We start from the raw sequence: 26,929 nt of genomic DNA, 5'->3' as shown, positions 1-26,929 counted from the left end.
TTTGTGGCATTAGACTAAGGAAAGAATCTACACAGACAAAACACTGTGAAGAAACAGATGGAAGAAGTGGTGAGGGATGTGCTTTGCCAAAGACTTTGCACACATGAAGTAAAATATAAATGTAATACACCATTATTTCAACTACAACTTCCTATGCTTTCTTTGTGGTTATATATAGATAGCTCTCCCAGGCTTTTTATAAATGTTTAATAGTATTATTTGCTTGTACAAGCCGGGAATTTGAGATGAGGTCTTCAGCTCAGTTCAGGCTTACTTGATGTGATATCTCTGTACTGCAGTTTCTACCTGTTTGGCTTATGCTCATACTGTCTCCTAAGTGCAGAGCCTGTAATTGGAAGTTTCCCCAAATCCCTGGTACACTGCTGGGCAGCATATGTAAGGTACAGTATAACCATGATAGAAAACCCACTGCACAGGAATATAGCAAAACAGTACGAGAAACTGTAGGTTTTCTGGGTTTTTTAATTGCTGCAAGAACAAATAATCAGTGTCTTTCACGCAACTATCCTCTCTGCAATTTTGTCCACGTAATAAGAAAGTTCAAGAAAGTGGAAAAAGCAAAAGAATTTAACCACTTCCTAATCAAGGCACAGTTTCTCCAGTTGTTTTGCCTTCCCAGTACACAGGCCTGGAAGAAAACACCTGGGACGCTATTCCAATCTCTCTCCTACGGTATCCAAAAGTGAACATGAAAGAAACTGCTCCCTATCCCTTATTCCCACCACCACCATTGGTACATACCTCAAGATGGGCAGAAACAGAACTTCACTGTTGCAAACGTATCATGGACTTTCTGAACAGTATAGAGATGCTTTTTGGTTTAATCTTTCCCAAGAATTCCTACTATTGTTTGCTGTTCTGACTGCACAGGGGTAACATTTTCATGCAACAACCTAAGATTCTAGTTTTCACTGACTGATAAAATAACTTGCCTCACTTTTTCTGATACCTACCATATTGCTAAATGGATTTTTATCACTAAAAGAAGTGAGGTGAGATAAAAGATGCAGGGAAGAAGATAAATGGATTCCTCTCAGTGCAAATATTGAGTGTAGTACAGGCTGAGTACACTCAGCTATTGTCTCCTAAACAGGTGTAGTCAGACAGTATAGCAGCACTCACTGTATCAATGATACACACAGTTCAACGGGGAAGGAAAGACCATGACCTCATTCTCCAGCACCTTTCTTCCCCACCATGCCAGCTTCCATCACCACCCCACTTTCCTACCACGCATTTCCTTACTGAAAGGAAAAGTTTCAATCAAAGAATGAACTTGGAGAAATATTGGAATGAGGATGCAGTTAATATTTTTTTCTAAAAAAGTAATACAGAATTGATGCAAAAAAGTTCTCATTTGTCCTGAGGATCCCTCTGTAATTTAAACAGTGTTCTAATCAGAAAGAAAACAGTTAAAATCACATTACAGACCAAGGTGCCCAAATATAGCACATGCCAAATATTGGTCAATGCCTCAGGCATCTAGCCTTTATCCCAGGCTGAATTTCCAATGAAGCAAGTTAAGGCAGGACATTTTTATAACTCCACTTTTTCTAATACTTCAAATAGATGCTTAAACATAATACTGATAATTATGAAAAATCCATTATATACTTCTCCCTTGTTTTAATTAATTTTCCCATTAAATATTATAAGTAGTTTTCAGCAACTGATACTGTGCAACATTTTGCATGCTGCTTGCACTGTGCTTTCTTTATTTAAGGGACGAAGCAGCCTTCATATTTAAACAAGTAGAGATAAAAATGATTGTAAACACTAGTCAAAGCTGATTCTCAAGTATAACGAGTCTGGGAATTTGAGCCATCAACGCTTCCCAGACAAACACTTGACTCGCAGTGCTTACATGGGGGAGCCTCCATGCATCTGCAATCAAAGTCACGGGCAGGCAGAGGTGGAGAATTAGCATGGGTGCCTGTTGCACAGCAACTGCCCACCGTCCCATAAAAAGTCGAAACTGAAGTTAATGCTGACCTTGAATTCTACAGGCAGAAATTAACCATATTCCTTTCCTCAAACTGCTGAATTCCAAAACAGACATTTGAAAGCTCCAAACAAATAAAGTAGCAGCAAAACATGAAAAGAAAGCACCAATGCCAGTGCTGCATGTTTGTATCTACCGAATGGCTAGTGAGTTTAGTGATGAGAGATTGTTCAGTGCTTCAGATCATTACAGAAGCCACCTATTGGAAAGGCTGAACCCCAAGAAGGAGAATAAAGCAACAACGCTTGGTTTCAAAGGCAAGAAAAACATCTTCTGTTAGAATGAAAGAGGTGATTCTGACTCTCTTACCTGCTGAACGTATCTGTCTGTAGTTTTCCACATATAGTAATATTCTATTATGCTTGTTAAGGACTTCCATGGGAGCTAGGGACATAAAGGAAAAGCAGCAGTCATTGCAGGGAGCTGGCACACAGCCTTAGTGAAATTCACAGGATTCCTTTGACAGACAGTTTATAGCAGAGTCTTGCAACTACTAACCCTCCTAACAAAAAAAGACAGTCAGTGTCTGAATCTCCTAAAGGCATTAGATGCACATGGGACCCATGTTAAATTAAATGCCCTTTCAAAAAGTAGTGCTTTTGGTGTAGAAGTAGAGCAGGTTACAGGTAAATCTTCATGCTGCATTGGCTCCACAGTAAACAATTCAAGAGAGGCACAATGTGGAAGGGAACCCACTGGCTCAGACTCTCTCTGCTTGAGCAGCAAAGACTCGAGCAAGAGCCACAACTACAGTATCACAGTTCTGATTTGCTTGGCTTCTATGGAGCTGGCCCATTAAAAAAAAACAAAACAAAACAAAACACCTACTAACAGAATTGTGCCCTGCCAGCTCTGTTCTCTGCCTGAGAAGCACGAGGATTTCAGCAGGACCACAGAGAGTGTTGCACTGTTTCCAAGTCCTTCTGTCTAAAAGATTAGAGCACAGGACAAGCAACACTGAAACTACTTGTTTTGTTCCAGAGGACTCGAACAGCGATACAGTGAAACTTGGTTCTCTTTACAGTGCTCCATTCAATCTGCAGGCTGAGCACCTAGGGTGGAGCTTTGGCCAAGCTACAGGACACTTCCCTTGGATGCCCAAGATTCCTTTTTAAAACTTTCAAAAGGCCCCTTCTGAAATCGCATTACAAAAGCGACTAAATTTTTGCATTTCAGAAAGCCCAGTACTTATTCTCCTCCAAACACAAATTAATCTACAGCAGCTAGGCTGTCACAACACTTTCCTAAATCCTCCTTCAGCTGTAGTGGAGCAGATGATTTTAAATTAACGTCTCTAAAGGAAAAGCTATCATCTGTGATTTGAAATTCTGACTGTACAACAGGCTGTCATCAGTATGAGGTCTGCCTTTCCCAATTTACAGCAAGACACATGCTCTAGTTCAAAGCCCTCTTCTTCAACACGAAGAAAAAAACACAGTTTAGACAAACTGTAAACCAGCTCTGTCACTGATCAGAACTGGTCACCATGTGGGCCCTCATTTTATATACTTACAAAATCTTGCTGAATGTCAGTGAAATCTTTTCCATATTTTTCTAGTGCTTCCTCAAAGAGGTTTGCCTCTGAAGCAGACCACTCCTCCATCTCATCTCTGCACAGGACTGGCCCACCTTGTGGCACAAGCGCAGAGATTGCCTTGGAAATGTCATAGACATTTTTGTGCAAAGTATCCATAGCATGGAACTACATGGTTGTAAAAGAGAAAGAGAAATGTAAGGACAAGCATCTAGGGGCAAAAAATGCTTCACAGTGAAACAGCAGTAACAAAAATTCTGCACCAAGATCTGAGGGTGCGGTATTCTATACCTAACACAAAGTCAGTAAAAACTTGTTCCAACCTCAGACTCACTGTAATTGTCAGCGTACAAGTCTAACGTTCACTAACAGTAGTGGGGTTTGTGGAACACGAGCCCTTGCATATCAGTAATTCCCACTTAGCTACTCACCAGCACCACCACTGTAGCACTACTGTTAAGAAAATGCGCAGGATAGAAACCCACTCACCCCAGGACTGAGCAGCCCTGTTAGGTACCATCCACAGATGGGGCGTGAAGGTAGATGTCCGAGAGCATATTTTCTAATAAACTTAGCCATGCACCTTCTTTGTCAAATAATCCACAAAAATTGCATGTAAGAAAAATATTTAAGAGCAACACACACATACACTTCCTCCAAAGGCCACAAATCCCAAAAAGACTGAAGTCAAGTCACATATCATAGCTGAGTAGGAAAGAAGAATTACTCCCAAGAGCAATTACTCCTCAGAAAGCTGAGCTACCACTGTCTGCAACTTGTAATTTACAAGGGCTGAGAACACGTTGTGAGGGAGGAATTGGTATTAGTAAATGAAAGCTTGGCTTTATTTCCTTGTTTCTGTAGTTTTAATCAGGATGTTATTTGCTTTTTATCATACCAGTTTTGGGCACGTGCATAATTAATCTACAGTGTTTTATCCTAGAATTTGTTCTATATATGATTTCACATTATTCCAGTTAGGAGGTGAGGCTTTGATAACAGTTCTCTGGAGACTTCATAAATTTTATTCAGATTTTCATTAAACTTTAACTTAAAGTTTTCCCTTTCCTCTATCTACTCAGAATCATTTATGATTATAAAATATTAACAATGTCACCACTCCTAAGGTACTCTAAAATGGAGCTCGTCAAAGAGAAGAACATGATCAACTGAAATTTCTTATCTGACCACAAGCTTTTCCCCCAGACAATCTTGCCCAAGGATGCCAGTGACAGTCTGGTGTTGGGGGGTTCTGGCATTATAACACTGCAGACCGGCAGACAATTTGCATTCTTTTCAAGACAGCTACTAAGCCCCTGCAAGAGATGGGCTGTGAAGCATGTCATCAAAACATTTTAATAAAACAAAACAAAAAAATTATCTCATAGAATTATCCATGATGGATCACAGGAGGCACAAGGCCAGAAAAAGTTACTTCATATGTAAATAAAGGGTTCCTTTACAAAGACAGGACCTGCTTCACAGCAGGCCACAATTACAATCCATCTGCCGCTCTCTCTTTGCCAACTGTTCTTGCCGAGGTGAATATTTTGCATCTCTCAAAAACTTAAGGTCCTCTTAAAAATCTTACCAGCGTGATGTCCCTAGAGGCTGCTGCAGCACTCATGTGCAAACTTGGCTGTCTGACAGAACTACTGCAATCTAGTGCTCGGGCAAACGTACCAACAGACCTGAAAGAAATTAAACAGAGCATTAACTCTGCATGCAAAACAAGCATAAATATAAACACCCAACCAACACTTTTTGAGATCAGCAGACTCCATTTCTTGGTAACAACATTACATGGTTTGGCACCAGTTCTGAGCCAGAGACCAGCCTCTTCAGATGTGGTTAGTTATTATGAACGCTTTACTCTACTTAGTTCATATGACCAAAGAGGCTTAGGCGTAGGAGGGGAAACAGTGAGAGACTCAAGGATCACAAACAGGGAGTTCTGAACTATTCTCTTATCCCCTATCTCTCAACAGAATTAAGCTTTAACAGAAACTGAGCATAAGCGAGCTTTATGAATGGCAAAAATCTCTTCCACTATGGCAAGAGCAGCACCGCATTGTCCGAAGGTACAGAGACAGGTGACAAGACCAGACAGAAAAAAAATGCAGTAATGCAAGCATTTTTTTTTTTTTAAGTTTCAGGAAAATTAAAAAAAAAAAAAAATCTTTATTTTACAACATAATATAATACAACGTATTTATATATTACATAGCCTGCATAAGAATACAGCAATTCTCAAATATTTCCCAGTGCCAGCCATGCCTGCTTGTGAGACCACAAGCCCCATGCTCCTCATTTTATCCCTAAAGAAATTAGTCGGAGAAACCTTTAAACAGGACCATCGGTTCTAGTTATTCCTACTCTCCTTCCTGCTTGCTACACCACATGGGTGAAACGCTTGTGCTCCTGCACAGTGAACTGGAACTGAACTCCTCTGAGTGACTACAACAAAAAAAGGTGAGGTTTTTGGGTTTTTTTTTTGCTCCACTCAGATCACTTCCCCAAACTAGTTGAGCACACAGAGGAACAAACCAGTGCCAAGCAGTGCAGGAGTAGGAAAGGTAAATGCTTAAGCAGTAGTGGTCATCAAATATCTAATTTTGGCCAAAATCCAAAACAGCCTCCCCCACCCAAGTTTCTGTGGCGAATCACACTTCACCCTCTCCCCAGCCCCCCAGTCACTATCCCCATTCCTGCTTCACAACTCCCCCGTCCCCAGCTTTAGCTGAACTGATACTTTTTTTTCTGTGCATGGCATCTAATTATAAACTGGGTCACTTTGCCAATTCCAGACTGAAGCGATTTTTATACTGATCTTTTCAGTGATTCTCATTACAGCACGCACGCTCAAGCGGCTGTATCAACAAACTCAGTGGGCAGCAGTGAACAGCCAGAAAGCATTACTAAAACCAGCTTCGCTACCAAAAGCCTACACAAGATGGAAACCCCCATCACAAAGCAGCTCTATGGTCACTCTAAACCAACCCACGTGCAAACCCCCATCCTCCGGGGCACTTCTACCCTCTCGCTTCCTGCTGAGTCTTCCTGACACCAACACCAGAGCACTGTGTGGCTGAGTGGCAATTTGAATCAATCCTGCTGAAAATTAACCCAGAAAAAGTTATTAGCTTTTCAGTGGTGTCCTGTACTTCACTTCATTGGAAGCAACTGTGAAACCACAGCCTTGTCAAGAAGGGTCCCAATAAGAAGCAGGAATACCCTTTGCTGGAGATATCCCAGCTCTCCCCATCACTCCTTCATCTGTTTGTTCCGCATCACTGGTGGAGACTATCCTCTCCCCACTTTCATCCATTTCCTTATGTCCATCTGATCAAGTAGAATTAATCTGTTGCACATAAATCACTTAGTTCAGCCAGTTTGACTTTACTGTTGGCACAGGTCAAGGGAAACAGCAATATATCATGTAAGCAGCACAGTGAAACTTCCGAGAGCCTAAATTTTATGGCGATCCTTTAGCGTAGCCAGAACACTACGAATTTTATGAACTTTAAAAAAGTCTATACCACAAACAGAACATGTTTAACCAAAGGCAAAAATGTATTAATGGATTCTGAACTGTGAGATTTTCTTTGATCTGGACTGCAGTCAACATTTAATCTTAACCAGCCTAGTTTCACTCTTGGCTCCCTGTTACTGGACTCGCAACACAAGGCCCAAGCAGCCATGCAAAGGTTTTTAAGTGCTGCAATTCAGATTAGCCATTTTTTAAAATTTTGGCCAAAGTTCATAATAATGGCAAGTTTTTATCTTCAAAGTACATAGAAAAATCTATTTGGATGTGTATTTCTGAGTATATACACTTCTCATCTTGAGTACTTAAAAAACACTGCATTTCACCATCTCCTTCATTTACCTCAATTCTTTTTTTTTTCCCCCCAGTATTTCCCTGAGCTTGTATCATTCAGCACGTTAAACACATTTATTGCTGTTTGATAAAAATGCACCCTTGTTGCATCATCCAGCAGCTTCAATCAGAACTGGAGGGCCCTGTCCTTGTTCCACAAGCTCTAGCGTTGCCTCTCTGGTGAGCATCCCATGAACTTACGCCACAATGGGCACAGCAATGCCACGCTCAGGAAAGTTCAGGAGGAAATTCAAAGCATGATAACTCAAGAGGGGAAAAAACAAGAACCAAAAGGCTGACAGAACCAGGGCCCAATTTAAGAGTATCTGAAATACAGGCTTAACTCTGTTTTCCAGGGCTAAAGCCCTTGGCCGAAGCAGGCAGCCCTGCGAGTCAGGGTCCATGTCTATCAGATACCACGGCCAATGAGCAGAACTCTCAAGACTAGCAAACCAGATGCTACTAGCAGCTTGTAACTTTACATACCCCTTTCCTAACCATATCCAATGATAACTTGCTCCACTGACTAAAAACATCAAAAGGTGCAACTACCCATCTACTCACACCACTTTCCTCCCACACAGTCCTACAAACTTACCTAAAAGACACAGAATTTGGAGAGTGTTACCCACCCACCCCACCCAAAATTATTCAGTCACCAGTTGCTATGAGAGCCTAAAATTTAGTATAGACTTCTGTTTATATAAAAATTTAGTATAGGCTTCTGTTCATACAAATGCATACCAATGAAAAAGTTCAAAAAACATTTTAAAAAGGAAAAGTTGACCAAAGATTGCTTTGGGCTTAAATAAAAGCACACATTTCACCATCTGTACAGATTTGCAGGGCTTTACTTTATTGTGCCTACCTATTGGAATCTAGGCATTAGAAAGCATCCACACTGCATCAAAAAAACTTTACCAGACTTCTTAGCAAACTATTAATGGATGTTAAAATGTTACTGGATTTGAAAAGGCAGAAAGTAGACAAAGTAATGAACTGTCAAGAATTGTAGTTCACTAAGCCTCCTGCATGCTGGCCAAAGTATGAAAAAACTCACCAATTACAGGATAGTTCTCACATGCCATTTGCTTTTCTTTCATAAAAGCGATTAGCTAAGTTGTAAATCTGAGTAGCTGTTCCTAAAGTCATGCAACTCCCAGGAACGCATGTAAAACGTCCATCATTTCGAAACAGAGCAAGTGAATCAAGCAACCAAAACCAGCATTCATACTAGTAAAGCAAAAAGAACATAAAAAGTGCTTGGAAGAGTTTACTTATTCAAAGGAGAGGTAAAATGCTCTTACCGTGCTACCACCAGGAACTGGTCTATCTGCTTGTCTACTAGCGGGTTAAAGGCTTCCCAAACTTTTGTTTCAAGTTTTGACTGATCTCTTCCATCATCCTCACCTGGTTGAAAAACAAATTAGAAATGCTTGATATGGCTGTTTTAAAATAAAAGTACTTTCTAGATTTTTTTATCTCACAATAATTTAACTGCTAACCCATCTCAGTTATTCTGCCTAAGAAGCCACTGTGAAAATTTCATTCACCTATTTGTCTGTGACAATTTCAGCTTGACAACACAGCAACACAGCTTGTCTGAATCGAGCAATCAGATTTTCAAGAACTGGTTTCAAAGAACGCATGTAATGGGAAACAGACTATACATCCTTCTCCCAACTAGACAGTCTCTCTTCAGCCCCTCTCCCCAGCTCCTCTCTCCTTCTCCTTTATCTTGCAGCAGTTCCAGGAAAACAGACACAGTCCCAGCTGCTCCGAGCAGGCAAAGAGTAGCTGGTTCAACCTGCATCAGCTGCTTTCTAAGAGGGGAATCATGGCATCAGACTCTCTTGCTTTTATTTTCCTGACCCTACACAAACCAAAATACCCTGGAAAAATACAGGAGCTACTGAGACTTTTTTTTCTTTTCTTCTTTTTCCTGCTCCCTTTAAAACATCTGGAGATTATCCTCCTCTGAAGCCCCGTGTTGGCCCACTGAGGGAAAAGAATGCCTTTCAAATTAGTTCATCCTCACTTAGGAGGCTTGCCCAGCTGCTGAATAAATACCAGTTTCATAGACAAATTAAACAAGAGTCCTGACCAATTTGTTTGCCTGTTCTAACATGAGGCTAACAGTATCAGCAAAGCTCCTAAGCAAGGACAGAAGCGTCTCACTGCTTTCACATCTCTGCCCATACAGTCTGGAGAAGGTCCTTCCAACGTGGGTCACAACCCCTGCTCTCTCAGGAGCATACCAACAGACCTTTTCCCATGCATTGCATGGGTCTCAGAAAGGAGCAATTAGATGCCAATATTCCCCATCCCTTTTAGTTTTTCGACCCACTGTTGGATCTGTAGGGTAGTGCAAAGACAAATCTAAAGTTAGTTACTATTTGGTAACTAGTATTGGTTACTAGCTGGCTACTACGCCCTTTTCCTTGGGCCAGGGTCCTCATGGTCCTACTGCTCCATGACACAGCGGGGGCAGGCTGAGGTCTCACAACACGTTCAGGCCAGCAAATTCTTCCTCCTGCCTGTTCTGCAGGTGAGAAGTCTAGGCTGGCAGCCAACACTTGGGATGGGGAGAGGGCTCTGAGGAAAAGGCACTCGGCAATAATGGGCAAATTGATGAGGGGAGACAGCATTTAATTGGCAGTAATTTTGGAGGGGTTCTTATAGGGAAGTGAGGCTTGATTAAAAACACAAAGGGCTTTACAGACATGATGGAAATTTGTGTTTCCCATGGAAATTCTGAAATCTCTTAATAAAAAGAGTGCAAGCTCGGAGGGAGCCAATTAATTCAATTTGTTTCAACAACTTTTATGATTTGGACAAACGCCCACTTAAAGACTGGTTTGAGACATAACTAATTGCATTCAGTGGGCAACAGCTTCAGTCACCAACAAACCAGGCCATCATTGTACATGTGACCTGGCAGTGGAAACCTCCACCTCTCACACCTATGCAGGCTGCACACATAAAAGTGGCCACATTCGACATGGCCTCTTGACAATTTAAATAAGTTATGGAAATTACCCTCTTTTAGTAAGTCTGTTATATCTGCCTGGTATCTGTTTCCGACTCGAATCTCTCCTTTATCAGCAAGTAGGGTCTTTTGTTGAGGATCGTATACTAGTGAATAAAAGAAGAAATCCTAAAAATAAAACAAAAGCAAAAAGTAAACAGTATTATTAGCTTTTACTTTCAGCTTTCCATACATACTAGCAAGCTTTTACATTTTAAGTTTGGTTTTATTACCTATATATAGATTTTAAAATTGGGTGAACAAACAATAAGTGAACCACCAGTTTTAAAACCCGATATTAAATGCTGACACTTTCTTCTATATTATAAGTGTAACAGCTCTCCTCAAAAGCAGCTGTTCCCTTAATATACAGTCTTTGAAGTTGAAGTGAACAAAGCTCCTCTTCCAAAAGTGAGGCTCAAAAGGGCCAGGAGATAATTTTTAGTAATATCAGCTGTTTCAGAACACAAAATTGCACTTTCCCATATACCAAAATAGCAGTACTAGATGATAGCAACTTATCCGCACAGAAATATTAGTACAAACTGAAGCGTAACTTCAGAGTGTTACAGCCATACCAATGAAACACCCCATAGAGACATGAAGCCCCAGACACCCTCTGTGGTCTCTGCTGGACTTGCTCCAGTACGTCAATGTTTCTCTCGTGCTGTGAGGCCCAAAGCTGGACACAGCACTCCAGAAGTGGTCTCACAAGTGATGAGCTGAGGGGATGAATCCCTTCCCTCCATCTGCTCGCTACACTCCTGCTAATATAGACCAGGATGCGCTTGGCTTTCTTCGTCTCAGGGATGCACTGCTGACCAACTTCTTGTCTGCCACCATCTAAGCTTAAATCGCCATGTTTCCTTCCGCTCGTTATTGGGAGATGGGTAGCAGATTTGGCAGCAGCAGTAATTAGCTGCAGGTGGCAATACATTAATTTGTTGGTTTTGTTCAAGTAGATGAGAAAAAGGCTAAAAAAGCTGCTTGGCTTCTGTTACCTGGGTGTATAAAATTAAAGCAAGAAGTCATACCAGAATGAGAATGTCCTGCCACAGTGGAGAAAGAAAACAGCCAAAATTTTAACTACTTAAAACTGCATAGTATAAGTAATTAAACTTTTCTACATGGATAAGTACTTAGCTATAGCTATTGAGTGGCACATAGGAGACCAGGTATGCTCCATGAAAGTACAGTGTGGGATATGGGGCAGGAAGAGAGCGCTGGTAGGACATGAAATAACAGACCTTTCGTATCCTCCGTCCACAGCAACACCCTCACCAGGAAAAAGAAGTGTTTCTGAACAGAAACACAGCATGTGCAACGTGCCGTTTTTGACATCTCAGATTTCTGGCTCATTTTCCCTTTCCCCATATTTCCATGTCAATAGCACGTGTCCCTGTTTAAATACATCTCATTTCATGCTCACCTCATTCTCCCTTTCCCTGTATTTGTATGTGTCAACAGCATGCAACAAAAATTAGGACAAAACCAGCATCACTTTCAAGCCCTGTTCATCTTCATGAAGAGGTGGCAAGGGAAAAGAAAGTCTCCCAATCTGTCATACAAAGCCCAAAAAAGGAAGAATTGCTGTGAGTTTCCCCAGTAACATGACAAAAATTCTGTGGGCTTGGGCTTCAAAGGTACATACTTGTTCTGTTCCCCAGCCCTGCACATTAAACATATTAATCTAAGACTGATGCCACAGAGGCAAGGTCTCCCGTGTTTTCTTCACATGTATAATGCATCCAGCATCCAATTACAGAATTTAAGTGTTAAACGTGGTAACTCTGTATTTTCTGCTCCGATTTTAATAAAAATCGGCATTTTTCCGGGAAGAGATCAACATCTACAGAAGGGAGGAAAAAAGCCAGAAAAGAGCCAAGCAAGCCAGCCAAACCTGCTTTGCTACCTGGGAAAGCTACTGCACAATAAGGTATCACCTATACAGCACAGCACAAGAGGCAAGACAGGAGTTCACACCAATCTCCTCCAGCAGAAAACATGCCATTTCCCCATGGTGAAAGCACAAACTCCAAGGGCAAGAACAATCTCATGTTGTGTCATGATAACAGGACAAAAGCCATAGCTAACACTTGGCAAAATGCTGTTCCAACACCCAGCCAAGTCAACTGGAAGGGTTGTCTGTGGTTGGGTTTGGGGTAAGGGGATTCGGTTGCATCCTAAATGAGTGACATTTTTGATAGAATTGATTCCTACTCCCACAGGTACCAGGGTCAAATTACATCAACCTACTGACAGAAGGGAGCTTCACAGTATACGAAAACTCAATTTATATTATAGCTGTGTAAAAAAATCTGTGTCTCTTGCTCCCTGACATACACAAAGTTCAAGATATTACAATATTTTGAGAATGTATTGTTGCATAAATAAAACGTAGGAAAAGCTTTTGTCTCGCAAGCTTCCATGTTATATATATAGTGTTTTATTTGTTCCAGCTCCAAGATACCTAACTGTAGGATAAATTATATCAGTACAACATTAATGCTTTTCAGGCACGTTGCCCAGCAAATACGCAAACCAAACACTGTAGTATAACAACACAGTGGGCCCCAAGGAAGGCCAATTCTACAGGCGATTTCTTAACACAGTCTTTCTTGGCCAGGGAAAGTCATTCATTGTGGAGGGGCTTTCTCCCATGGTATTTGACTGTTAGACGCCCTATTGCTTCTCTTTTATTGATTATCACTATGAATTTTCTCTACAAAATAAAACCCATCTTTCTGTACCAGTCTCAGGTCATCTTTTTATAACTTGTCCAGTTTTGTCTCAAATCAAGCAAGTTCAGCGAAAGAATTAAAAGCCTCTGGGCTCTCCTCCCCAACCAGAGCCTCCTCAACAGAGGAAAGATGGAAGTTTAGGGGCTCAAGCATGAATACAAGACAAACTGTAATCCCCAGAAGTAATGCAATACCACTACCATCTTCCCCCATAGAAGCATGAAATTCAGCTCATGCAAACTGAGTGGGATTTCTGAAAACATTAATAAACGTCAGTTTAGTGCCAATGCAAACTATAGTCTAAGGAACAAAGCAGATCCTTGTATACTCTAAAGCACTTGTGAACTCTTGATCACCACTACGTGGTAAGAACAATTTTTTAGAAGGGTTTCACATGAAGAGTGATGTTCACAGCAAAATAACATGGCTTTTCAAAATCCTCCATGCTCATTTTAGCTGTCAAAACGTGTATGCTGAGTTTGCAGCAGTGAAGAAAAAGAAGGGTTTTCTCTTTTAATTTCAGATCCCAGAAAACACCCAACATGTTTAGAAAAATTAAAGTGACCTGCCAAGAGTTAAAATTAAACCATGACTTTCTAATTCTCCAAAGTGTTATACAGACACATATGCTCAGAGCTTCCCTACCCAAGCCCCTAAGCTACCCGTAGCTATAGCCAAGAACCAGAGCCACTAAGAAACTGCAGAAGAACTGGAAAAAGAAAAACAGGCTCTAAGTGAAAGTACAGTACAGAAATAGTGGTTAGTTCATTACAGCTTGCAAACTTACTTTCGTGAAGTCAGTTTGGGTGAAGGCAGGGAATATATTTTAACTATATAGGATTTTACTTTGGGGGAGGGTAGCAAAAGGTACCAAAATGCCAGACATCTACCCAGCAGGCAAAATTCACCCAAGCCTCTGGATATATCCTAGCAGAGCAGTAAAATAGATGGTACATATAAAATAGTTTCCTGCAGAATAGGGAAATCTAATGCTTTTGCCATAACTGGCTATGTCCTTCTCTTGAACTCCCTGGGAATTCAGTATCTACAGGAAATTCAGGCTTTCCAGTTGCTTTTTTTCTTTTTCCTCCTATTCCTCACTCCTGCTACAAAACCAATTTTTCCAGGCACAGTAAAAAAGTCACTGCTAGTCCCCCTTCAGCTCCCTCTCTAAATGAGAGAGCTGAGCAATCTTCCCGAGGAAGATGACAGAGAGAGGGTGGAAGGAGGAAAACAGAGATAACACAAATGTAATTTTGCTATGCTTATTATCTCCCTAAAAATTTCTGTCTGCATGTTTAACCTCCTTTCAAGGCAGACAGCCCTGGGCTGAAAACCTACTTTTAGTGGTCATAAGATACATGAAATCAAATGACAGATTCCCTAGAACTGTTTAGGCTTTATTGACAGAAGCCATGTAAAAAAAAAAAAAACCAAAACATTCTGAAAGCAAAGAACAGATTAAGAAAGGGGGGGGGGGGGAGGGGTGGCGGCAGGGCAGAGGGGGGCAGAAGAAACAGTTCAAAACAGTACCATCCAGTGCTATGAATTCACCAGGCAACAACTATCGCCTTTTCCTCAATCTCTTTACCCTCCACCCAAGCACATTTGTGTTCCTGAGCTTTTAATTTCTTTACCATCTGTCCAAGTTAGTTTGCACCACGGCAAAATACTGTACTAAGTGACAGGACACATTCAGAGAACTCTCTCATTCTGTGAAATCTGTAAGTGCCTGCTCAGTTTTAAAAATAACCCGCATCACCCATCTTGCATTTTTGAGAGTTCAAAAGGATGAAAAAGAGAAATCTCTTTCTATTCCTACATCTGCAACTGAGCTGTTGCATGATCAGAGAAAGCCAGTTCCCTTCTCTGTCTCAATGTACCTACCGGTACCATTAGTGATAATAAAAATGTGTTGGGAGCGATCAAGAACGAATACTACTTAAAAGTTGGGTACTCGTAAATCTAAATTAATTTCAGTTTTGATTAACTTTTGCTTTCAAATTGGCATATCCTAGGCTGCTAGCTGGTAACAAGCATTTCTGAATACAACGGCCCTTGTTTGATGCGCTGCCATTTGGCAGCCCTGAGAAGACTTGACATGTTTTTGGTTTCACATTCCAAAGAGAAACCCGACTATTTAATCCCTGTGCTTTGTTTAAAATTCTCTTAAACTAGACTATCAGATTAAAATTAATCTTATGCTTAAATAAATACTAAAGAAAGCTAAAAAAGCATTTAAAAAGAAAACCCAACTATGAGACAGACTACGGTATGCTCCTTGCAAAAAATGACCCGTTTTCTCCATGTTTTTTACAGGCTGGTAATGACCATTACCCTACTGTTTTTAATTAAAATGTTATACAAGAGAGGAAATCTTGTAAAGTTTTCAAATGCAAATGTAATGCTTGCAGATGTATTCAAATAATAATATACTGAAATTGTTTGCTAATCTCCCAAAGTAAAGCTCCCAGATTGTCAAATTCGAAGACTGTCTAACCCAGCTGACAGCCAGAGGTCTACCCACAATTAAAAGTATATAAATATATTTAAAAGAATTACAATTGTAATTTTTAAAATCCCAAAATACCTGAAAAAGTAAAACCCAAGACTTATATTCTGAATAGTGATTAACAGTGCAACACAATTCCGTTTCAAGTGTTCAGTTTGAGGTACCTTTAAATAGCCAGATTGTGAAAATTTCTGCAGGACTCAGAAGTTAACTGACAAGTAGTTTTTCAAGGACCTAAGTGTCTGTGGTGGCATATGAAGACTACAGGTAAACAACAGTGAACAATGAACTCAAAAAACAGGGAACTAAGCTCCTCAGAAATCTGAGGCGAGATCAAGCTTAAACCATACAAACATAAATCTGTAAGATTTCAGGATAAAGCAAATATATAGAAATACAGCTTTCTGGCTTGCTCGCTCTTCACATTTACTCCACCTCCCACCCTGTCTTGTCTGAGGCATGAGCCTCCAAGGTTTGAACTTTCAGACTGCCGGGCTGATGAGCAAGTAGGGCTCTCTTTACAGAAGGAGAGGCAGCTTACTGTCACAAGGATGTAAACAGCAGCTCTGGCCCCTAGATCCACAAAGTTTTATCTCAGAATGAGAACTGTATGAAGCCTAAAGCTTCCCACTGTCAGTGCCCGTACAGTACATGTAGAAATGAAAGAACCACCTTCTTTTTAGAAAACCTGTGAAAAGCCACCAATCCTAACTTGTGCCAGGATAAACCGTTCAAGCTTGACAATTCACAAAATGGTTCGTACCTCCCGTTCCAGATATGATTTAAGGGATTCTGTCTCATTTAACAGAGTAACGCTGCATTTGCCTCTAAAAAAAGAGAAACACATTTTAAGAAAAAACATCTTAAATGCTCATGTGATTCACAAGATAGTGTTACTGAAGTTGTACACAGAATTTAACCTTACATTGAACAATACTTGAATAATAATAATGCCATTTGGTTTCTGAATAAAAAGCACTGGAAGAAAATAATCATTACCTAATGTGTGTGGCTGGCAGAGATTCCAGCTGTCGTGAGAGAAACAACTCACGATGTCGTAGCTGATGCTTCTGTTTCTCTGGTAAATCAACCATTTCTGGATTTTCCATCTCTTCTTCCATTTCTCCTAGTTATAAAGAGACAAAATTGATCATCAAGAACAGTGCAAGTATTGATTCTGAGCCAATAAGGATGAGCTGCTCCAAAACCTTTGCTAAATAATACACATTATTTAGATTAAATCCAACTTCATCAGAATCCTCACATTTCAGCCAACTGAACAATTAGATGATTAGTATAGATCCTTTAAATGATGCTTGTGAAAAATTGTATTTATTCACCACTGGGATCAAAGCATTCCAGGTACACATAGGTCACACTGGCTCACCAAGCTTAAAGTCACACAAATCTGCTACCAACAGACAAGCTCTGAAGAGAGCTGCTCTTGGAGACCATCACTGCACCGTTAGATTCATCAGGAAGAAGCTGACGCACAATGAGTGAGGCAGTAAAAGCGAAGTCTTTCCTCTTTGCCAGGCATCTTAGACCCTACTCCTCTTTCAGGATATCACAGACTGTCTCATCCCAACTTCAACAGCTGTTGCAGGAAATGCCCACTGAAAAGGTTAGTTTATTTCTTTAGTGTATTTTATTCTCTTTACCCCAACCACAGCCAATAGATCACAGCCACAAGATTAACTGGAATGTAACCAAGTGCCTAAGGCCAGTCTTGCAACCCCCCCTACCCTACCACACCACATACATTCGACTGCAAAACTCCTGCATTTCAAAAGCTTGCTTTATTCTGCAGTCAGGATCCACCATCTCTGGTTTTGAGCTATCCAGTCTCCATCCAACCAGTTTTTAAATGAATGCCAAAGTCAATATATGAAATCACATCCACACCGATACACAACTGACCCAAAACATCTCTAGGCACCTTCCCTGTAAGAAATAAATTGTTAGTATGTTTTGTGTTTATTAGCAAGCATCCTGTCAATTATGCAAGATAAAGCTGTAGAAGGCAAAATACTCCAAAAAAGCTGCAACGCTTCTCCATGATGAAGGACTGCAAAAGGAAACCTCAGACTTTTTCCTTCCCTATGAAATTAAGGCAGTTACTGCTTTTTCCAAAACCACAGGAAAAGGTTCCCAGACTGTAGGAGAATGAGCTGTAAAGTCTCATACATGAATAGTAAAACTCTAATTTTATGGCAGCAGTACTCTTTTAAAGAGCAGACTTATGCCTGCAGCTTAATTCAACAGTTGTTGCCAAGAAACATTTCTAGTCAAAAACACATACAGGCATAGTTATGATTGATATACCCTTAAGATTAGTTAACTATAATCCTCATAGTTATCTCAAAAGAAAGCAAACAGAAAGGAGAGATCTCCATTTTATAAAACACTAAAATTGCATTTAGTTTTAAATAGGCCACCATTATGCCAAAGGGGGTGACAAAAAAGTTATGTACCCTTCAGGTTCCCCACATTTTATCACTGTTTTACTGTCCTGGAAAAAGACTTGTGGTTTATATGTCCCTCAGGTAAGCTGCTCCAGCAAGGCAGGGAAAAAAATAGTAGCATAATAAAACCAGACTGCAACATACAATAGCTCTTACACCACATGAGCTGTTAAGCATACAGCAGCATGCACTTACATTTCAATATTTTCGTAGGAACTAGAACACCAAATTTACATTTGTGCCACAGTTTCATGGTTCTGCAATTTATTTACTGAAATGGATTCTGTTTTAGTTGAAAGTTAATATTGTGGCTGCTGACCTACACTATAAATATACCAGCAGCAATCCACAAACGAGTCAGCAAGTTCCAAGCTAACTTGCCTAAAAACTGAAGGATGCTCAAATGAAAAGGCATTTGTGCCTGCACTTACAACAGTTTTTGGAGAATAAGAGTAGTGCACTGTGTAATGCAGGAAAAATACTATAAGGAGCAACCTAAAATACTTAATATCTTCACTATATTTAATAGCCTAGAGCTTTTAAAAACTACTTCTTTTTAAAAAATATATTAAACCACTATGTGCCAATCAAATCTACAAACGAAACAAAACCACCCAGCACAACCAAGCTAATCTTGGGAACCGCATCCCTTCAGCTAGGCTCATTTTCCAACTGGTGTTTTATTTATGTGTCTAGCTTTTGTAATAAAATAAGGAAGGTGGGAAGCACGTATTTTCTTCTTATGCCAGCTCTGCTATGCACAGCCTTTCAAAATAAAAAGGCATCATTTTTTTTTAAAAGAGACAGGTATTTCTACAGGTAACAAACAATTCCCCCCACACACAGATGTAAAGTTGTCATAGTTCCTGAAGACAGAGGTAGGAATATTCCAAGAAATAACAAACAAAAATCTACACAAGCATCTTCCCTCCTTTTCCACAGCCATGATTTAGTACTGAAAAGAATGAACCTGGCATTCGGAACCAAGGGAAGGAGGAGAGAATACAGGGCTGGATCCAGCACAGGAACCTCTCTGTCTCCCTGAAGTCATGCAAAAGTGGCTTTGACAAAAACCGTAACTAATACCACCTCACCGCCTCTGCACAGACAGCAAAGGCTTAAGTCAGACTGTAAATGACAACAGGGGCTGGCCCAGCCTCAGGTTCCAGGACAAGCAGGTCTGACACATCTGCGTTTCGCCCTCCTACAGTTCAAGCACTCAAGCTCTAAGTGAAGCAGACTTCATCCTTGAGAATGGCAATCCCTGAGAAATAAGGACCACAGTCTTTAAAAAAAAAAAAACAAACAAAACCACACAACCCATATGTTTTTAGATATATATAAAAACAAAAATCTTTTCAGAAAGACTTGCCTGCGTTTATGACAGTACTGCTGAATAAGTGGTATGGGAATACACTAGGTGCAGTATACTGGGACTTCAATGCTCTCATAAAGCCTTACTTCAAAATTAATCTCTCGGCTTGATAGATGTGCTCATGCAGATTTAAAACTAAACATTTAGTCCTAATACAAACAGCAATATATCACCTATGCAGAAGTAGCCAGTGGAATGCTGCAAGGAGTGTATTAGATTAAGTATTATTTGATATTTGATGACAGAATCATTAATAGCACATTAACAAAGCTTGAAGACGACTTATATTGGGAACAAGAGACAGGCAGATTGGACCCAAACAGCAAGACTCACGTGAAAGCTAACATATATGGGGAAAAATAATTAGAAAGAGTAAACTTTGAGTTGGCAGGAGAAACCCAAGAGGCAGTAATTGTAATTTACAATGACTGGGTGTGCGAGATGTGAAATTAAACACCAATATTTGCTAGACACTAGAAAGAATAGCAATTTGCTATAGATCAGATTGGGCTCTCTACAACATCAGAGGTAGAAAGCACCAGCCCTTTCTTTGCATTCCGAGTGTCGTACAAGTAGCTACATGGCAGAATTTGGAAATGCACAAAGGCAAACAAGATATTGAAATTAGGTTAGAGAGCACACTAGGATGTCCAGCTTGGGAGACAGTCTGTAGTAACAGAAGAATCAGAATCATAGAATCACAGAATAGTTGGGGTTGGAAGGCACCTTTAAATGTCATCCAGTCCAACCCCACCTGCAATAAGCAGGGACATCTTCAACTAGATCAGAACCCCGTCCAACCTGACCTTGAATGTTCCCAGGCATGGGGCATCCACCATCTCTCTGGGCAACCTGTGCCAGCGTTTCACCACCCTCAGCGTAAAAAATTTCTTCCTTGTATCTAGTCTCAATCTGTCCTCTTCTAGTTTAAAACCATTACCCCTTGTCCTATCGCAACAGGCCCTGCTAAAAGGTTTGTCCCCATCTTTTTTATAAGCCCCCTTTAAGTATTGAAAGGCTGCAATAAGGTCTCCCCAGAGCCTTCTCTTCTCCAGGCTGAACCATCCCAACTCTCTCAGCCTTTCTTCATAGGAGAGGTGTTCCATCCCCTGACCATTTTCGTGACCCTCCTCTGGACCCGCTCCAACAGGTCCGTGTCTTTCCTGTGCTGAGGGCTCCAGAGCTGGACGCAGTACTCCAGGGGGGGTCTCACCAGAGCAGAGTAGAGGGGCAGAATCACCTCCCTCGACCTGCTGGCCACGCTTCTTTGGATGCAGCCCAGGATACGGTTGGCCTTCTGGGCTGCGAGCGCACATTGCTGGCTCATGTCCAGCTTTTCATCCACCAGTACCCCCAGGTCCTTCTCGGCAGGGCTGCTCTCAATCCCTTCATCCCCCAGCCTGTATTGATACTGGGGGTTGCCCTGACCCAGGTGCAGGACCTTGCACTTGGCCCTGTTGAACCTCATGAGGTTCACACAGGCCCACTTCTCGAGCTTGTCCAGGTCCCTCTGGATGGCATCCCGTCCCTCTGGCGTGTCAACTGTTATTACTTATTAGTTAGCATGGTATCACTAACAACAAAATGTAAATAAAAAAGGAAAAAAAAGGGGTCAAAACATTGGGAAACACAGTAAAGCCAGTGCTAATGACATGTACAACAGTTCCTTCGGTAGCAAAGGAAGCTTAAACTCCTGGTGCTTTAAACAGCTCAACTAAGCAGCTTGGAAGGGCATTATAGAAGTGTTGCATTTGAAGAAATGAACAATACAACACCGCATTCCTTCCCCCAGGTCCAGTTTCAAATGGTCTATATTAAGCCTCAGCTTCATTCATTTTCTCTCTACCAAAAACCAGATATTGATTCATAGCTATAGAAAATACAGTGAAAGTTTTAACAAAAAGAAAGCCTTAAACCTTGACACTTAAGGAGGAGTTTGCCACATTATCAAGACATCTCACTATGATCCCTTCCAAAACTTCTTGTGATCATCTTTTGCAGCCATAGCCACTATTACAGGTAGCATACAGAGCAAACAGACACTATTTTGGACACTTAGCTTATCTTTCCTCACTGCACCACCCCCAGAACAGGAAAATCACAGTTCCCTCCTCTCAGTAACAACAGAGCCAAAAGCGTCATTAGTGGATTAATGAACTCGACTCCTCTTAAATCAGCATGTGTGGTGTTGGGAGAAAAATGGAGAAGGGGAATAAAATGGAAGAAATAAAAAAACCCACCTCATTTGTGAAGCTATTGTCAAACTGCATTTAGACTGGTGTTATCTAAAATTTAAAAAAAAACCCCAAATTTAATAGACCCCCTACCTGTTCAGGCACACAGGTCTCAAGCAACTCATGGACTGATTGAGTAATGACACCTCACCACTGTAAGACATTTATTTTTAGAAGTCTTGCAGTCTTGCCGCCATGTGTGCCTGGCACCCAAACATCAGCTGCTGAAAGCTAACCACAAACCTGCCAAACCAGCCGGCACTAACTACTCAGTTCTCCAACCAGTACCAAAACTGGTCACCTCATTGTTTTACAAATCAGGATAAATGTTTTTAATGAAGCAAAAACTGTGGTCAAACAGATCACAAGTAACTGGAGGCGGCTGGGGGTGGGTGGTTAGAAGGGGGGACAGGAGATTGTATTCCTGCTGTTGGAAACAATTACTTAATTATGTAAGAAACTATATGAGACATTATGTAGAAACTATATAGGGAAAAAATATATAGTCACAGCATCCAATTGCTGCTTGAGGAGTAAATTATCATTCTCACTTCTCTTTCATCAAGCTCCGCCTGAAATCTTGTTTGCACACAATATTCTACCTTAAACCACTACAAAGTCTCTGGGCAAGAACATTAAATAGTCTCCTATTGGTGAAGCAGGTTCATTTCAGAAACAGGTGGAGGAATTCCCTAGAACAATTTGTGAGGTGATTAAAGAGGCTTATGAGTAAAAAGTGCTAACAATGTATGGAAGCTATTATAAGGCTGAAAGATTTATATGACAACCCAGACAAGCTTTATATCATATGATAAAAATAGTAAGATCACAGATGAAATCCAAGAATCAGGTTGCATACATCAGGTACTAATTTACAGTCACCAACTACAGAATAAGGTGCTTCCAAGTCATTTCTCTTTTTATAAAGAGTTAAGAGAAAAGACAACCTACCTCAGACTTGTCTGTTTCAGATATCTGATGGATTATACAAGCTAAAGAGTAAGCGCTTTTTTTTTTTTTAACTTTGCAACATTCACTTCACAATCACATTTTTTCCTTCCTTTATTGGACAAGAAAAAATATTACAAAATATACATATACTTTTTCCATTCATGTTCTGGCCACATCTTCCCATTATTTGGTTCTCTCACTGCATTGATCTCAACAGTAGGTCTAAAATAAAGGCATCTTAAACAGAAGACTGTGAATCCAGAAATGTCTGCAGTCAGAAAGCTCCATTAATCAGCTGAACAAAGGCAGTTAAAAGATCAGCGATGCAGATACGTACATCTACTGCAAATGCATCAAAATGAGGCAACAGGAGACTTTATGGAAATGAACTCAAAGTCAGTGACAGTGTTGAGTATCTGTACTAGAATCTTAACATCCACAAAATTTAATTTCATTGTATCATGCAGGATGTAGGTATTTCTTTTCCAGAGTAAAGAACTAACGGCTGTCCAAAAGCTTAATTTTACTCTCTTCTCCCTCCATAAGAAGAAAGGAAGCCACACAACAGCACATCTATCTAAATAAACGGAAGTCATTTAGCAGCAATTTTACTCTGCACCAGAAAGAAACATACTGGAAAAAATGTTAGTTACTAATGAAATTTACACTAAGAGACAGCCTCGGTTGTCTCTGGTGGCTCTGTTAATAGGATTGTGCTATAGAAGAATTTTCCTGTCTTTCAAACACATATTCATGTGAACAATAAATTATTCGTTTGCATTTTAAAAAATCTTAAATTTCTTATCACAAAAAGAAATCAGCCTTTGCAGGTTCAAAGAGCACATATATGGGTTCAAATATTTTTTAATTTTCAGCCTCAGACATGCGTTTCTTTGAATCATTCCTACCTGCTTCCTTTACTAAATCTAGTGAAGTGAGACACAGATGATGGAATCAATAGTCATGTTGTTTATGGTGAAGCTCCTATTAAGTTTCAGTATTCTCAGATAAAATGAGTACTGCTGCACTGAAGAGATATCAAAAAAGCTTTGCCTGCCACCACAATTCTGCAACACAGCCAAATCTCATCTGAATGCCACAGGACTTTTTTTTCAAGGTATGGTTGCAATAGAGGGACTTATTTGGACTTGAATCTACAACAGAAAATATTCAAATTTATCAATAAGGGCCTCGTTTTGCTGCATGTTTTCCCCAATGGCACTACAGCACTGAGAACACAGCCAGACATTATATTCATTGTTAAAACGGAATATCTGATTTAATCAATCCCCATGCAGCACAACTATGTAGATCTGTGTTACATATACATCGCAGTCTATTCATATATACACCAAGAACCACATTAAAAGACAATGATGCTTGGCAGCTAAATCATAATTTTGACATGCCCAGATCTGATTGCTTCTTTTTCATTTATGTAGTTCAAGGCTTTCCTGTAGGCACATACAAGGACTGATATGGCTGTCCATGCTTTTTGCTGAATTTTAAGCAATCTGAACAGCTACAACTCACATACTCCATTGTTTATAAGTAAAAACAGCTTACTAACTCCACCTGCTTATTCTTTTTCTTCCTTTCAACATGTCTGTTTTGGTAACTGTCTGTTTTGTACAGTACCGTGTTCATCACCTCGCAAGGATGGGATGAGAGGGATGCTGAACTGGCAGAGGAAGGTGTAACGAACCTAAATCTAATCTTCACTGGCAACTAGAATGGAGTCAAACAGGCTGGAAGCACCCCAGATAAAGTACCCAGCGACATGTAATATGTTCCACTATTTCTCCCCTGGAGATGGATACTCCCCTTGAGAGCCAGCTAGTGCACCATGCTCAGCCCCTTCTGAGTTTAGAATGCACAGATCCACAGCAGCTTCTCAGCTGTTCTGTGTGGGTTGTTTTGTTTTTTTTTTTAAACTATCTGAATTTTTTTGCAATATCTTGCCTGACAGATTTATATAGGCCAACATCTAATATATATTGACACATAACTATTTTTTGTATGCACTTTTTACAATTTTAAAACTGTTTCCGTAATTGAAAGAGAATTGTAGCACTAAATTTTTGTTTAGAAATAAGCTTCCATCTCTACTCAGCTAGGTATCTCACATGCCTCCGACCTCCTTGGCAGAGGAGTACATGCCAACATAAGTTAACACAACATTCTGTAAAATAATAAAAATCAAGAAATGAGTTATGCAACACATACACACAAAGGAGGATGAAGTAAGGTAGCACAAACAACCCCCTAAATTTTGTGATAGTTTAGCTTCATGTTTATTTTTTTTAAATCAGAAGGTACAGTACTCGGAAAAAAAAAGTTCTAGTTTTCAAGTCTCCTCTCAGCCTACACATTATTTTTTCCTAACAAAAGGGCTTGAAGTATTCAAAATAGCGATAGGATGTCCTAAAATTCAGTGCTTTTAAAATGTATTTACTGAGCATGTTCAGACAAAAGCTATGTCAGTACAAAAAATATTACTAATATTGAAATGTAAAGAGAATTCCTGTTAGCCAAGTTTCAAGTTGATCATGTTTCAAGTCGGTTTCCTACAATCAGACTATCTGATTTACTCATAAATAAAGTTTGAGGTTTGGTTTTTTTTTTTCATTTGGTAACCAAACCAAATCATTCATGAGAAGTAATGTATGAGACGGGGAGAATAACTTCCCTCATCCCAAAAATTAAGAAATTCACTTCTATGAAGCAAATAAGATGCCTTTATTCAGCCCTAACTGAAAACTTCCATCCTGTCCCTACCATGACAACAAAACCATACACCAAGTGAGGTTTTAAAAAGGGGGGGGGGGGGGGGAGGGAGCAGGAGAGAAGTCAGCCAAACACATAATGCAATTTGCTGAAGGACAATGTACAGGGACATTTCAAAAATAATAATGTTGATACTTGTAACTGTAATATCAAAGTTCTATCCAAGTTCGGCAATTTTGTGTAGAAGCAATCTGAACACAAACAAGCTTACTTGCATGTTTGTCTGCCAATACAATAAGTGTACTTGATATGTCTCTTCTTCTGTAGAAACATACCACCTTTGCTTCCACATTTCCATTGGCAGTCTGAAACAGGAAAAAAGAAAAAAAAAGAGCACAAATCAAGAACTGAACTGTACGCACTGAACTAGAAAACTTCGTAAGTAATTTGGAATTTTGTACAAGAGCTACATAGCATCACCTTTTAGCATCCTCCAGCTGCACACGTTACCTAACACACAAGCTCCGGTGTGATCCATTCCAGGGTAGGGAAACAGAGTTTGGCCCTTCCCTCCTTTTAGCAGTTACAGATGTTTCAAGGGGTGAGAAAAAACACTTACCTGCAGTTACAACATATTAACAAGCCACTTTGCTACTTTTCAGGTGATGTCTACATTTAGTAGAATTCAAAAGCATCTTTAAAATCCTAATAAAAATAACTGTGAAATATAACAACAGAATTCAGGTTTAAGCTGTTCTCCAAACTCTGTAGGACAGTAGGAAAGCAAGAAAGAACCCAGTCATTATTACTTTCACAAAAGAAATTGCGTAAGGTTTTCTTTCTCTGACAGCACTGGTGAGCTAAGCAATGACTAACACAAAAAAATCATTCCAAAATGAGAACCAAGGAAGGTGCACCAGGCAATAAACTCTACACCAGTGACAACATACAAAAAAGTCTGAATTTTTGAAGGGTTTGGGATTTTTTTCTTAAAACTCTTAAAATGAGGTAGGTGGTGAATCTCTTGTAAGATGGTATCTGCCAAATTGTGAAACTGGCTTTATACAAACTCTAGGGGAAATACACCTACTGGTTTGTAACAGCTCCAGCCAATCTACTGTCTTTAAAATAAATCAACATATAATGAAAATGTAACTGAAAAGAGTTGTATCCTACCACTGAAGAGTCCTTGAAAACCATAATGATGGCACACAGTTGAAACTAGACGAATAAGATACAAATTTCGCTCCAAGAAGTCTGCAAAAAGGTAGTGGACCAGCAATCTGTCCACAAAGAAACAAAATAAAAAACCTGATATACGTGCTTGTTGCTAAGATGTGAATGGAGGAAAAGTTTCATCTTTTATAATACCAGTTTTCCTAACACAAAGAAAAAAAAAATCAGACAATACATACATGTACAAATGTTTCCCCTTGCAGCCTACCAGTTTTTGTTACAA

General features: G+C 40.0%; 1 protein-coding gene across 3 annotated transcripts in view; it reads right to left on the bottom strand.

Annotated features, from left to right (window-relative positions):
- Positions 1-26,929, bottom strand: part of MTA1 (metastasis associated 1) — an 89,146-nt gene that overhangs the window by 41,204 nt on the left and 21,013 nt on the right. For all 3 annotated transcript variants that reach the window (XM_076339828.1, XM_076339829.1, XM_076339830.1), the window contains exons 3-10: positions 25,742-25,835; positions 16,718-16,844; positions 16,482-16,545; positions 10,477-10,594; positions 8,745-8,847; positions 5,149-5,248; positions 3,537-3,725; positions 2,333-2,407 (exon numbers count right to left, since the gene is read on the bottom strand). In XM_076339828.1, coding sequence (XP_076195943.1) covers positions 2,333-2,407; positions 3,537-3,725; positions 5,149-5,248; positions 8,745-8,847; positions 10,477-10,594; positions 16,482-16,545; positions 16,718-16,844; positions 25,742-25,835 — 870 coding nt within the window. The remainder of the gene's footprint in view (positions 1-2,332; positions 2,408-3,536; positions 3,726-5,148; positions 5,249-8,744; positions 8,848-10,476; positions 10,595-16,481; positions 16,546-16,717; positions 16,845-25,741; positions 25,836-26,929) is intronic.

This window comes from Aptenodytes patagonicus, chromosome 5 (genome assembly GCF_965638725.1).
Source record: "Aptenodytes patagonicus chromosome 5, bAptPat1.pri.cur, whole genome shotgun sequence".
In the NCBI taxonomy this organism is placed as follows: Eukaryota; Metazoa; Chordata; class Aves; order Sphenisciformes; family Spheniscidae; genus Aptenodytes; species Aptenodytes patagonicus.
This window is presented reverse-complemented; position numbering and strand designations above follow the sequence as displayed.